Source organism: Dendropsophus ebraccatus, chromosome 12 (genome assembly GCF_027789765.1).
Source record: "Dendropsophus ebraccatus isolate aDenEbr1 chromosome 12, aDenEbr1.pat, whole genome shotgun sequence".
In the NCBI taxonomy this organism is placed as follows: Eukaryota; Metazoa; Chordata; class Amphibia; order Anura; family Hylidae; genus Dendropsophus; species Dendropsophus ebraccatus.
This window is the reverse complement of record NC_091465.1, coordinates 11248116-11261710: the sequence shown is the minus strand read 5'-3', so window position 1 is coordinate 11261710 and position 13595 is coordinate 11248116. Positions and strand designations below refer to the sequence as shown.

At 45.6% G+C, this 13595-nt stretch overlaps 1 protein-coding gene across 2 annotated transcripts; it reads right to left on the bottom strand.

Annotated features, from left to right (window-relative positions):
* Positions 1-2625: 2625 nt before the first annotated feature.
* On the bottom strand, positions 2626-8424 carry LOC138769481 (F-box only protein 2-like). Of its 2 annotated transcripts, none has more exons than XM_069947992.1 (6): positions 8238-8424; positions 6116-6192; positions 5117-5243; positions 4786-4878; positions 4508-4643; positions 2626-2828 (listed from the first exon to the last, which is right to left on the bottom strand). In XM_069947992.1, the coding sequence occupies exons 2-6, from the start codon at positions 6150-6152 to the stop codon at positions 2694-2696; spliced, it is 528 nt and encodes a 175-aa protein (XP_069804093.1). In that variant the 5' UTR covers positions 6153-6192; positions 8238-8424; the 3' UTR covers positions 2626-2693. The 2 variants fall into 2 exon arrangements, with proteins under 2 accessions (XP_069804093.1, XP_069804094.1); XM_069947993.1 differs by having other exon boundaries at positions 8313-8424.
* Between the last annotated feature and the right edge of the window lie 5171 nt (positions 8425-13595).

The following is a 13595-nucleotide window of genomic DNA, read 5'->3' as shown; positions in this document are numbered from 1 at the left end:
TGGGGAATTGGCTACTATGTGGGGCACTATAATGGGGGATATAATGGGGGATTGGATACTATATCAGGCACTATTCAGTCAGCAGCATGTGGTGACTGTAGGGGAGTGGCTATGGAGGGTCGCTATGGGGGCGTGGCTATGGAGGGTCACTATGGGGGCGTGGCTATGGGGACCGCGGCACACATGTCCCTCTTTGCTCTTTGCAAAAGTTGGGAGGTATGCTAGTGTGTGATCTGTGTGTGTAGCATGTGACTAGTGTGTGATCTGTGTGTGTGCAGCATGTGACCAGTGTGTGATCTGTGTGTCTAGCATGTGACTAGTGTGTGATCTGTGTGTGTGCAGCATGTGACCAGTGTGTGATCTGTGTGTGTGCAGCATGTGACCAGTGTGTGATCTGTGTGTGTGTGTAATATGTTTTGTATAGACAAAATATTCTATTATTCTGTGTGTGCTATGTACCTGGATGCAGCTTAGCAGACATGGTCATACACATGTGTCATTTATACATTCATTATTTCCCTAATCTTCGCTGATAAGCTGTATATGGTGTGTGTGTGTATATATATATATATATATATATATATATATATATATATATATATATATATATCTTTTCTTGTATATTCATGAACTTGGGAAATGTAAAAATAAAACCCAGCCCCGCCCCCGCCCCCATTATTACCCCCATCCATATAAAATAGTTGAGGACAGGAGCGCTTCTGGGTCCCATGAACTTTCCCGTCTATTATTTGCAGGCAATCAATTGCTTTTGTTGTCGGAGTGTTTGATGGACCCTCATCTATTTGCATCTATAGCTGAAAAAGTTATTACCGCAGTGAAGGAGCGACCTTCAGCCTGGCAGCCGGAGGGCATTGCACTTGTTTTATGCCCTGTGCAAACTTTAGGAAAGAACTCTGTGTGTACAGAAGGCTGGTACTAATGGCTGAGAGTACAGGAGAGATGGGAGAAGTCAGCCAGGTCTGTGCCAGGGACAGAGAAACACTTTAAGGGCCGAGCCAATATCCATTTTTACACTTCTGTTTTTTCTCCTCACATTTAAATAACAATAACGCCTACAGACCCATATGAGTCCACAACACCAATTGTACTTTGCATTGACAGACTTAAAGCGAATTTACCAGTTGTACAGCAGTTTTTAATTTTTTTTTTTACATGAATGGATGGGGATGCTGTGCCGTGGTTTCTTTTATTTGAACCGCTGCCTGGTTCCCGTGCATGGTGCAGGTCTATTCCCGGGCACCAGCTGGGCATAAAGCACTGGAGGCAGGCCCACCGGCCCCCCTTGTCAAGTCAGTACAATTACAACAATAGTTAAAGAGAACCAATCACTTGGATTTTCCAGGTAACGCTATTAGCAGCGCCCCTGGCAATGTACCAGAACGCTCCCTTATGTCCCGTGTGTTCTGTAGACCCTTTAGCTGCTGAAGCAAAATCTTTTATTCTGGCGTTCGAGACAGGCAGGGAGCTGAGAAGTAGTCATCTGGGCTGGGACTAGTCACGGTTCTCCGCCTCTCAGCACGCTCTGCAGGATGATTGACAGGAAATCCTGCAGAAAATCATCCTGCAGAGCGTGCTGGCTAGTAGCGGCCCAGATGACTAGTTCCTGGCTCTCTCAGCCAATCACAGTCTTAGTAGTAGTACAGGTACAGATGAGGGGGGTAGTAGTACAGGTATAAAGGAGTGTTAGTAGTAGTACAGGTACAGATGAGGGGGGTAGTAGTAGTACAGGTACAGATGAGGGGGGTAGTAGTATGGGTATAAAGGAGTGTTAGTAGTAGTACAGGTACAGATGAGGGGGGTAGTAGTAGAGGTATAAAGGAGTGTTAGTATTAGTAAAGGTACAGATGAGGGGGGTAGTAGTACGGGTATAAAGGAGTGTTAGTAGTAGTACAGGTACAGATGAGGGGGGTAGTAGTAGTACAGGTACAGATGAGGGGGGTAGTAGTAGTACAGGTACAGATGAGGGGGGTAGTAGTACAGGTATAAAGGAGTGTTAGTATTAGTACAGGTACAGATGAGGGGGGTAGTAGTACCAGTATAGTAGCTGGTGTGGGAGTGGTACGGTGCTGGCTCCGCCCCCTGCTCTCTGATCATGTGGTCTGGGACTGGGTCGCTCTCCTGCTCCCTTCACCGCTCTATCTCTGCTGATTGGCCCGGGGACTCTTTAGGGCCCAGCTTCTGCGGCTGTGTATGGGCAGTGGGGATAAAGAGGACACAGCAGTTCTGTAACCAGCAGGAGGCGCTCTCTCTCCCCTCTGCTCTGCTAGCTTCAGCTCCAGCAGCTGGCCGCCATCACTAACCGCCCCTCACACTCACCTCTGGGGTCACTGTGGCCCTGCACTGCCGGAACTTGCCTCTCAGGTGACTGGTCCTGCCTGGCAGGGCAGGGCGCGCAGTGATTTTTTTTTTTTTTTTTTAAAGTATAATCGATTTTTAAATTCTGGATGAATTGAATTAATTTGATTAATGGCCCAGCCCTTCAGGGAACTATTGCTATTGGCTCTTGTGACCTCTGTAGCTCTTTCCTATAGACACATATATATATAACATATTGTAATATCCGGACTGATAAATCACCCGTATAGTCCCCGTCTCGTACCAGTCACTTTATTAGTCCACAGAAAGAATCGATTATGTGACACAGACAGAACATTGCCAATCATCTTCATTGACTAGGCTTCAATCGTCACGCTGCTGTTGGTCATGCGGGCACCGTACCAGCCCTTCCAATAAACAGAGTCCTGTCCGCAGTGAGTGAATCTGATGAAGCGCACTCCTGGGCCGTATTCTGAGAAGGTATGACTGATCTGCAAGACAGACAATGACAATGATATCCATCCATGTGTCAGGAGAAGCTAAAGCAGCTCTAGTGTGTGAAGACACCATCAAACATGTCTCCTCCTGATGCTCCTCCTCCCCTCTCACAGCATTCACCTCAAAGACTCTGCAGCTGCATCTCCCTCCTCTCCTCCCATTTACTGTTTTCCACTGGATGGTGATTTCTTGGTGCCTCAAGACGTTTCTCTAACACAGCAAGGGGGATTCCTAGAAACCCTCTCCTTCCTTAGGGTAAATTAATACTTAACTTTTATTGATCTCTTTTAGGGTACATTCACACTTACCGCATCCGCAGCGTATTTTCTGCTGAGGATCCGCAGCAGATTTCATTTAAATAACTGATTACAGCAACAAATCTGCTGCAGATCCTGTAGGTGTGAACGCACCCTAAGGCCCCGTTCCCACTGAGCAAAGGTAGCAGAATTCCGCAACGGAATTGTCCGCCGCGGAATGCCGTTAGCCTCCCGCTCATAATGGGAGTCTATGGGAGGCACGCTGAATTCCGCTACCTTTGCTCAGTGAGAACGGGGCCTAAAGGTTTATCACTATAGGAGAAAGTATCATATGAATTTAAAGACTCACTATGCTAATTGCAAATGAGATCACTAGAGGGCAGTGTTCTCTATGTAATTAGACCTCCATCCTATATATCCGGTCTGTTGGACTGTGATATACATAAGCCATCTCCATAGGAGACTGATCCAGGTTATCTGTGCTGATCCTTCTCCTCCGCTCTGCACCCTCTCACATCCTGGTGACTCCTGACAACCCCCCAATAAGTATATGGCTGGGTCCTACAAGTTAATATACAGCAACATGGCGGAAACACTGTGTACTAAAGAGTATCTAAGCAGTATTGTGTGATACTGTCTGCTGATCCAGTGTATCAAAGCCTACTATGTATGAAACTGTCCACTGATCTACTGTATCTTAGCCTACCAACCCTTCTGAACTAGTGTATCTGAGCCTGGTGCTGGAGACCTAAGCCTATGAAGTGTAATATACTGTAATGTAATGTACTCTATAGCTTCTGTATCTAAGCCTATCATGTGTGAAACTGCTGAGCCTGTGTATCTGTGCCTATTAAAGGGGTACTCCAGCAGGGAAAAAAATTCTTTCATATCAACTGGCTTCAGAAAATTATGTAGATTTGTATTTTAAACGTCTATTTAAAAATCTCCAGTCTTCCCATACTTATCAGCTGCTGGATGTACTGCAGGAAGTGGTGTATTCTCTCCAGTCTGACACAATGCTCTCTGCCGCCACCTCTGTCCATGTCAGGAACTGTCCAGAGCAGGAGAGGTTTTCTATGGGGAGTTGCTACTGCTCTGGACAGAGGTGGCAGCAGAGAGCACTGTGTCAGACTGGAAAGTATACACCACTTCCTGCATGACATACAGCAGCTGATAAGTACTGGAAGACTGGAGATTTTTAACAAGAAGTAAATTCCAAATCTATACAACTTTCTGAAACAAGTTTTAAAAGAAAAATATTTTCACTGGATAACCCCTTTAGGCTATGTTCACACAATGTATCCATTTGTAAAAGTACAGCCGTTGTTGCAATCGGTCAGTGTATCTAAGCCAATTGTGTGATACCACCCCTGAAATTCATGCAGCGCTCCATCCTGCGGATCCTGTGTCCTCACCTGGGTCCAGTCACCGCCTGTGTTCTCGGGGATGGCGATGTTCTCGCTGCGGTATTCACTGATGACCTCATGGCTCTCAGACAGCAGCTGCACTTTGAGCTCATAGGAACACCCGGCGTCAGTCCGTGCCGCGTACCTGCGACCAAAGGAAGTCAGAGATGTCCCTGCATTACACCCCAGAGAGCACCCAGCTTTCCCCAACCCTGAGCGGCAGATCTGCCTAGTTATACAGCAATGAGTGACAACCATCTGTAGGAGCCTAGATACTATAGTCTCACCAGTCGCTGACCACAATATTGGGTTGGGCATCCAGCACCTCCTCGGGGTATCCTTCTTTAAGGAGATCGATCACTTGGGTTTTACTGCAACATCTGAGAAGAGAAGATGTAGGTGAATGTTATGTACACATAGTCCCCCATATTGGAAACATAGCTGCTTTCTTCCAAAACAGCGCCACATCTGTCTTCAGGTTGTGTGAGGTATTGCAGCTCCGCCCAATGTTCCTCAGTAGAACTGAGCTGTAATACCACACACAACCTGCGGACAGGCTTGGTGCTCTTTGTGGAAGACAGCGATCATGTTAGGATCTGCCATCATTTCATCACTTACTCAAAGGAGGTAGTAAAGTATTTGGAGACCCCATCAGATGGAAACCCGGCTCCGCAGTCTCCCGGCAGCTCCTCCACTTTCCACCCGTCTCCTCCGTGCTCCACTTCTTCCCAGTATTCAAACTCCTCTATACCAGAGAACGCACAGGGATTATAACACGGAAGGGAACGTTCCCCAATCTGTCCTTCTCCAGCTGTTACAGAACTACAACTCCCAGCAGGCCAGTGGTCAGGATCTCCGATGTAAGGATGCCTCCACCCACAACCCATGTAGCCATGAAGCTAACCGGAGAGGCCTTGGGTATCTAGGATGTGATATTTTGCTCAGTGGGCGACACCCTAGTTAGTATACAGCGCTACAAAAACATGGCCGCTTTCTTCCAGAGACAGCACCCCTCTTGTCTCCAGGTCAGGTGCCATGTTTTTGTAGCGCTGGATAACCCCTTTAAAAACCCATTGCGGCCACATTACCAGGGCACTACGCACCTCCCCTACATACAAAACAAAAGACCTTTGCATATACTGTATGGCCAAAAAATAAAATCTATGGCTGGAGGCAGAAACAAGAGTGACTGACCGACCAGACAGCAGAAGGCTGCTTGCTCTGTCAATCCACTGTATTTATCTATAAGGGCCCATTAGGAGCGCTAATAGTAAAATACATAAGTGAAGGAGCAGATTACCTTAACCCCTCATGTACTACAGTGTGTAAGCGACCCAAAGTTCACTTACATGCTGCAACACAAAAAAGGGTTAAAAAGCACAAGACAAGGATATCTCTGCTTCACTTACACACTGCAGTACAAAGGGGTTAAGCAGAAGGACACAGGACGCTCTTATCTTCTTATTTGTGCATCCCCGGCCCTATAGCAGCTGCCTGGCCTGCCTCTATGGTAGCTATGCCGCTGTTTTTCACCCACCAGGTAGCTGCTGGCCTCACCCCTCATAGGGACCTTGGAGGGGCAGGGCGTATTTGAAGTAACATTCCCTACATACTTACCCTCCCCGCAGGGGTTTTTAAGCAGATTTCTTGCCATTTTTCACTGTTCTCGGATACGACGTCCACTGAGGCTTTGTCTAAACGGAACAGATTAAAAGGGTTAACCTTTTAGAAAAGAAATTCTGTAGATTCCTTAAAGGGAATCTGTGAGCTGCAAACCGTGTTCCGAACTGCTGACAGGGTTAGATAATATGGTATATTTAATATATATATCAGTCTGTGCCTCCAAAACATAGAAAAATAATGCACTTTGCACATAATAAAGGTATTTTTCTGTATTCTGGAAGCGCTCTGGCAGGATAGGAGAGGAATTTGAGCGGAATTCAAGCAGAATTTTAAGCAGAATTCAACTCCCATTGACTTCTATAGGATTCCTCTAGCGGATTCTGCCAAAAGAATATCAAATAACTCTAAGGGTGCATTCACACCTACAGGATCCGCAGCGGATTTTCATGCTGCGCGTTTGCCGTGAAATCAGCTTCGGATCCTGTACTGTGAAGCTCAATGGGTCCCATACACGCAGCGGATCCGCCCCTTTAACCCCTGCAGCTTACAGCCCCGGCCCCCTTAAACCCCCACACCGCCCGCATGCCCAATCGGAGCCTGTTCTGCAGCGAGGAGGAGATTACGGGTGCGTTCACACCTACAGGATCTGCAGCAGATTTGATAGCGCAGATTTGAAGCTGCAGATTCAAAGAAAATCAATTGTAGGCCATCAAATCTGCTGCAGATCTGCTGCAGATTCAAATCTGCTCCATTAAATCTGCGGCAGATCCTGTACGTGTGAACACACACTACAGGGGAGGGAAGCGCTCAGCCATGTGCTTCTCCCCCCACTCCTTACAAAGATCAAAACTGTTGCCATGTTATGCCACTCAGCTATACACACTGCTGCTATAATGTGCCTGCACTCACACTCAGCTATACACACTGCTGCTTTAATGTGCCTGCACTCACACTCAGCTATACACACTGCTGCTATAATGTGCCTGCACTCACACTCAGCTATACACACTGCTGCTATAATGTGCCTGCACTCACAGTCAGCTATACACACTACTGCTATAATGTGCCTGCACTCACACTCAGCTATACACACTGCTGCTATAATGTACCTGCACTCACACTCAGCTATACACACTGCTGCTATAATGTGCCTGCACTTACACTCAGCTATACACATTGCTGCTATAATGTACCTGCACTCACACTCAGCTATACACACTGCTGCTATAATATACCTGCACTCACACTCAGCTATACACACTGCTGCTATAATGTGCCTGCACTTACACTCAGCTATACACACTACTGCTATAATGTGCTATACTGTACAGTAACCTAAAATATAATATATTTAGCTGTTTCTAAATGTTTGTTTCATTTATTTTACATGTTGTTTAGAATAAAAATCATTCTTTTGGGATGTGGAACCAATTGTGTGCATTTAAACTGTTTCTTATGGAAAAATTTGCTTTGGTTTAAGTGTGATTTGGATTACAAGCGCGGTCCCGGAATGAATTATGCTCGTAATCCAAGGCACCACACATACATACATATATATATACACACACACACACTGTATATAATCTCTAAAGTAGGGGTAGAGATTGGAGATCCTTGGCCCTCCGGCTGTTGCAGAACTACAACTCCCATCATGCCTGGACAGCCAAGCTTTAGCTTTAGTCTTGCAACAGCCGGAGAGCCAAGGTTCCCTACCCCTATGAAAGTGCCACACCTGCAGGATTAGCCTATCACATATAGCAGAGCTGACATCGTTTTGGAACTCTTTCCTATGGATTACGCACTGTGAGAGGTAACTTCCTAGTTAGTAGGTAAACCTGCAGTCCCATGTAAAGCTACAGAAAAGAGAAGGTATACCCCACAACAAACTGCAGAATGAGGTCAGGTCATCGGCACAGCTCTGAGGAGTTTGTTATTTCATACAACAAGCTGTAATGTTATATAAAGACGTTCTATAAGACTTGAGGCTTTACATAGGACTGCAAGTATACACAAAAATAAAGGTTAGAGGACAGACGTAGCTCTGCTATATCTGTACCTACATTGACTAAGCAGTAATAATATTTGCAGCCCCATCCCAGGTCGTAGCTCCACTCACCCCTGCAGCTGGATGGTAGAGAAGGATCTAGAAGAATAGGATCCTCTCTGTGCAGCGTCTCCCTGGGACTGTTACCTTATACTCTGGTGTCTGGCAGCAGTCCCTGTACATGCCACAGTCTCCTCCCTGCATCATCCTGCAGACAACTTATCTGCATGGGCGAGGCGAGGCCTGGGGCTGCAGACTGGGCCTGATGCTCCTGGGAAATAGCAAGAAACAGCTGTGTCCCGGAGCCGCAGGGCCCAGCGTGGAAAAACCGGATGGGACTGGACAGCTCTGTCCTTACTGCACGGCCGCTGAGAAAAACCGGGTGACCAGCAATATGGCCGCCTTTAGGATGAATTCACATGCTGCAGATCTGTTGTAGAAATTCCAGTATTGGATCTGCAGAAATTCACAGACTTTCTATTTAAATGACTGAGACAGTTGCAGAAAGTTTTGCAAACCTTAGGCAGTGTTCGCACACACCTTAAGGCAGTCGTGCTTCAGCATTTCAGTGAAATTGCTACCGTACTGCGGTACCATGTGCGAACACAACCTCAGTGCTGGGGGGTTGTTCACCCCCCCAAAAAAAATATTTCAAATTAACCAGTGCTAGAAAGTACAAGAGATTTTTAATTAACTTCTATTAAAAAAAAAATTCTTCCAGTACTTATCAGCTGCTGTATGTCCTGCAGGTGTATTCTTTCCAGTCTGACACAGTGCTCTCTGCTGCCACCTCTGTCTTGAGCAGGAGAGGATTTTTATGGGAATTTGCTGCTGCTCTGGACAGATCCTGACATGGACAGAGGTGGCAGCAGAGAGCACTGTGTCAGACTGGAGAGAATACACCACTTCCTGCAGGACATACAGCAGCTGATAAGTACTGGAAGACTGGAGATTTTTTAATAGAAGTAAGTTACAAATCTCGGGCACTTTCTGACACCAGTTGATTTGAAAGGAATTTTGGCATCACACTTTCATCTAGCAAGTGACTGGCCGTCCCACCGCTACAACGGCCTCACCACAAATAAATAAACATGTTTGATATCGCCGCGTGCGTAATCGCCCAAACTATTAATTAATCACATTCCTGATCTCGGTAAACGGCGTCAGCGCAAAAAAATTCCAAAGTGCAAAATTGTGCATTTTTGGTTGCATCAAATCTAGAAAAATTGTAATAAAAAGCGATCAAAAAGTCGTATATGCGCAATTAAGGTACCGATAGAAAGATCACATCATGGCGCAAAAAATGACACCTGACACAGCCCCATAGACCAAAGGATAAAAGTGCTATAGGCCTGGGAATAGAGCGAATTTAAGGAACAAGTTATACATGTTATATATCGTTGTAATTGTAACGACTTGAGGAACATGCATAACAAGTCAGTTTTACCCCAGGGCGAACGGCATATTTTAGGCAAAAATTACGTCTGCCATTGCAAAGTACAATTAGTGGCGCAAAATATAAGGGCTCATCAAGGTCTCTAGGTGGAAAAATGCAAGTGCTATGGCCTTATATACACAAGGAGGAAAAAAGCAAAGCGCAAAAATGAGAACTGTCTGTGTCCCCTAAGGATTAAAGGGGTTATCTGGCGCTACAAAAAGTTGGCCCCTTTTCCCCCAGTCTTGTCTCCAGTTCAGATGTGGTTTGCAATTAAAGTGACTCCGTACCCACAATCTGACCCCCCCAAACCCCTTGTACCTTTGGATAGCTGCTTTAAATCTAAGATCTGTCCTGGGGTCCGTTCAGCAGGTGATGCAGTTATTGTCCTAAAAACAACTTTTAAACTTGCAGCCCTGTGCCCAACGGCCATGGCCTAGAGTATCTGTGCCCTAACCTTGCCACACCCCTCCGTCCCTCCTCCCCGCCCTCTTCATCATTAGGAATGCCACTGGCAGGATTTTTCCTATTCCTCTGCAGTGAACATTGCACAGGTGAATTAACGATCCAGCCCATGTGCTGTGCTTACACAGGTGAGGAATAGGAGAAAATCTGCCTGGAGCATTCCTAATGATGAAGAGGGGGGAGAGGAGGGACAGAGAGGGTGTGCCAGCCTAATTCACACACACTGTAGGTCACGCCAGTTTGACACAAGGCTACAAGTAGAGATGAGCGAACTTTTCAAAAGTTTATTCCAACCGGATTTTTTCGGAACGTTCGGTTCGACCGAATTTTGGATTTCATAGTTTAAAGTATCTATATAATATGGGGGTAGTGTATTTGGTTGAATTTAGGGCTCTACATGTCAGTAACATCATTATCTTTTCGATATCTCAAAGTAAATTTTTTTTTTTAGACTTTAATATTCACCATTACAGGGTCTATGCAGGAAACTCACCATTACAGGGTCTATGCGGGAAACTCACCATTACAGGGTCTATGCAGGAAATTCACCATTACAGGGTCTATGCAGGAAACTCACCATTACAGGGTCTATGTAGGAAACTCACCATTACAGGGTCTATGCAGGAAACTCACCATTACAGGGTCTATGCAGGAAACTCACCATTACAGGGTCTATGCAGGAAACTCACCATTACAGGGTCTATGCAGGAAACTCACCATTACAGGGTCTATGCAGGAAACTCACCATTACAGGGTCTATGCGGGAAACTCACCATTACAGGGTCTATGCAGGAAATTCACCATTACAGGGTCTATGCAGGAAACTCACCATTACAGGGTCTATGCAGGAAACTCACCATTACAGGGTCTATGCAGGAAATTCACCATTACAGGGTCTATGCAGGAAACTCACCATTACAGGGTCTATGCAGGAAACTCACCATTACAGGGTCTATGCAGGAAACTCACCATTACAGGGTCTATGCAGGAAACTCACCATTACAGGGTCTATGCAAGAAAACTCACCATTACAGGGTCTATGCAGGAAACTCACCATTACAGGGTCTATGCAAGAAAAAGGTCACAAATGCAGTGAAGGAGCAGCAGTAGTCATGGGAGGCCAGTGGAGGTCCAGCAACAGTCATTTAAGGCCAGTACAGGAGCAGCAGTAGCCAACATGGAGGCCAGGCAGGAGCAACAGTAGCCAACATGGAGGCCAGGCAGGAGCAGCAGTAGCCTCTCTCATTGTCTCTCCTACTTGACAAAGGGGCAATTTATGTCTCGAAACGCGTTGTTTATGAGACCATTAAAATTCATTGTTTTACTTCATTAAACCTGAAGCTGTGAAGCGCCATCATTCTGGCTCCTGTGGTCCCCGCCTACCCCGAGGATCCGACACTTCATCTACCATTCTCCATTCCCTGATCTCCTGGCTTGGGATCTCAGCATCTTCCCTTGGAGTCTGGCTACTACCTCTCTCTTAGCACAACACCATCAGGTGAGCAGTTTTACTATCAACTTGTTCGACCTACAATCTGTTGTTTATGTTATCCCCCTATGGCGCCCTTTCCACTTTTTTAGCCCTACTCACACAAAGGGAGAAGGACACATAAAAAACAAAGGACAAAGAAAAACTCCCAAATATAAATATACATAAACATTTTGTACATGTGTAATATATTATTGACCTAGTAAGTCAAAATTAAGTCATGTCTGGAATTTAGTCTGGCTCTGGTTCCCAACCTAAATATCCAGAACGACGTATTAAGGAGCTTACGTCTTAGGGATCCCCCTCTTTTGGATGGATAAATGTTTTCTATGCCCATAATTTTTAAAGGCTGTACGTTCCCTCCATGAATTTCTCTAAAGTGCCTTGTTAATGAGGACATGTTCACCACTTTATTTCTATAGTCAGATATGTGTTTTCTGACTCTCATCTTGATGCCGTAGGCTTGTAGCAACTTTGCTCTATCTGGATCCGTTTCTCTTGTTTCAGGATACTGTCCTGCACTGCTAGTGATGTTCACGGCGTCGGTTGGGGTCATCTCTACTTGTCCTCTCCTGAGTAGTTTAGCATTGCATAATAATTGTGGGCGTGCACTTCCTCTCCCCATGTGACAACTTCATACAGGGTGTGTAATACCTCCTGTGAGTGGTGGAGAAGAGAGTGTAGAGAAAGAAAGGAGAATAGAGATGGTGGAGAACAGAAAAGAGCTCTTACCACTCGTAATAACACTCGACGACTGTTTCACGTGTAAAACGCTTCTTCTCTGCTCTCAGAGCCAAGAAGAAGCGTTTTACACAAGAAACAACCGTCGCTCTTTAATTTTTGTGGAGAGCACTTTTTGCTGATGCCTTTACTGTCCCAATAAAGAATCTTTTAACCGATACTGGTGAGTGCCGCCTTCACTATATTTTCTATTGGCAACATCAGAGATACTGCACAGCTATTGGACATTTCCCACATACGATAGAGCAAAGTAAGTACCAGGGTGCAGCCTGGACAACCCCTTTAACTACTGGGGAGGTAGTAATTGGCTAACTAATGAGAAAGCCTCTCTTGCACCCTAGACTGGAAAGAATACACCACTTCCTGCAGGACATACACCAGCTGATAAGTACTGGTAGACAAGATTTTTAAATAGAAGTGCATTAGAAATTTCTGGCACCTGTTGATTTGAAATAATTTTTTTTCCAAACTAGCCCTTTAATGAGGGGTCTGTATTATTTTTGTCTTATGTTTTATGTTTTGTTTTGTTTTTTTACTTACATGTGGTTTAGTAGTGGTCGGCAGCATTTGTCACTAAGCTGGGGCTTAGTGTGCTTTTACACAGACAGATTGATCTGACAGATTTTTGAAGCCAAAGCCAGGAACAGACTATAAACAGAGAACAGGTCATAAAGACTGAGATTTCTCCTCTTTCCACATCTTTTGTATGGATCAGTAAGTGTATGTGTGCACACACCATTACAGCTTCCATGGTGGCTGAGCTGGGTCCTGTAGAACAGACTAGTGATGCAGGGGCAGGAGATGGTCAGCCCTTCCTCTGGGTGATGGAGACTTGTGTATAATCCACCTGTTTCCCTGAAGATTCAGGTCTGGCCACTAGGTGGCAGCACAACACCGGGAGAGGACAGGAGAGACATTGGAGAGAAGCAGAATGGGTTTTCTATGTATAGATAGAAAGAAAATATATATTTATATGTATATAAATCCAGCAGGAGCAGGAGGGAAAATAATAGGGAACAAGTACTTACCTCTCCCCGTGCCTGGGAATCACTGTGCCAGAAGGTCCTGGACCCCCGGTGGAAGCCATTACCCCGACCCCATCCCGAGTTGCGAAGACGTCAAGATCAGCTGTTTAGCATGGCCGGCATGGGGAGAAGTGAGTTACTGACATTTGTTGTCCCAAAATTGCATTGAAGTCTAAGGGCCCTATTCCACGGACAATTATCGTTCGCATAAACGATCCAAACGACCGCTATTGCGAAAGACCTGAGATCGTTCTTGCGGTCACCTTGTCATAGCT

Coding starts and splice junctions, on each gene's coding strand:
- LOC138769481 (XM_069947992.1), bottom strand. CDS start 6,152: ATGGCAAGAAATCTGCTTAAAAACCCCTGCGGGGAGG. Junction 4,644..4,785: donor AATATTGTGGTCAGCGACTG/GTGAGACTATAG, acceptor CTTTGGTCGCAG/GTACGCGGCACGGACTGACG. Junction 2,829..4,507: donor CAGGCGGTGACTGGACCCAG/GTGAGGACACAG, acceptor TCTGTCTTGCAG/ATCAGTCATACCTTCTCAGA.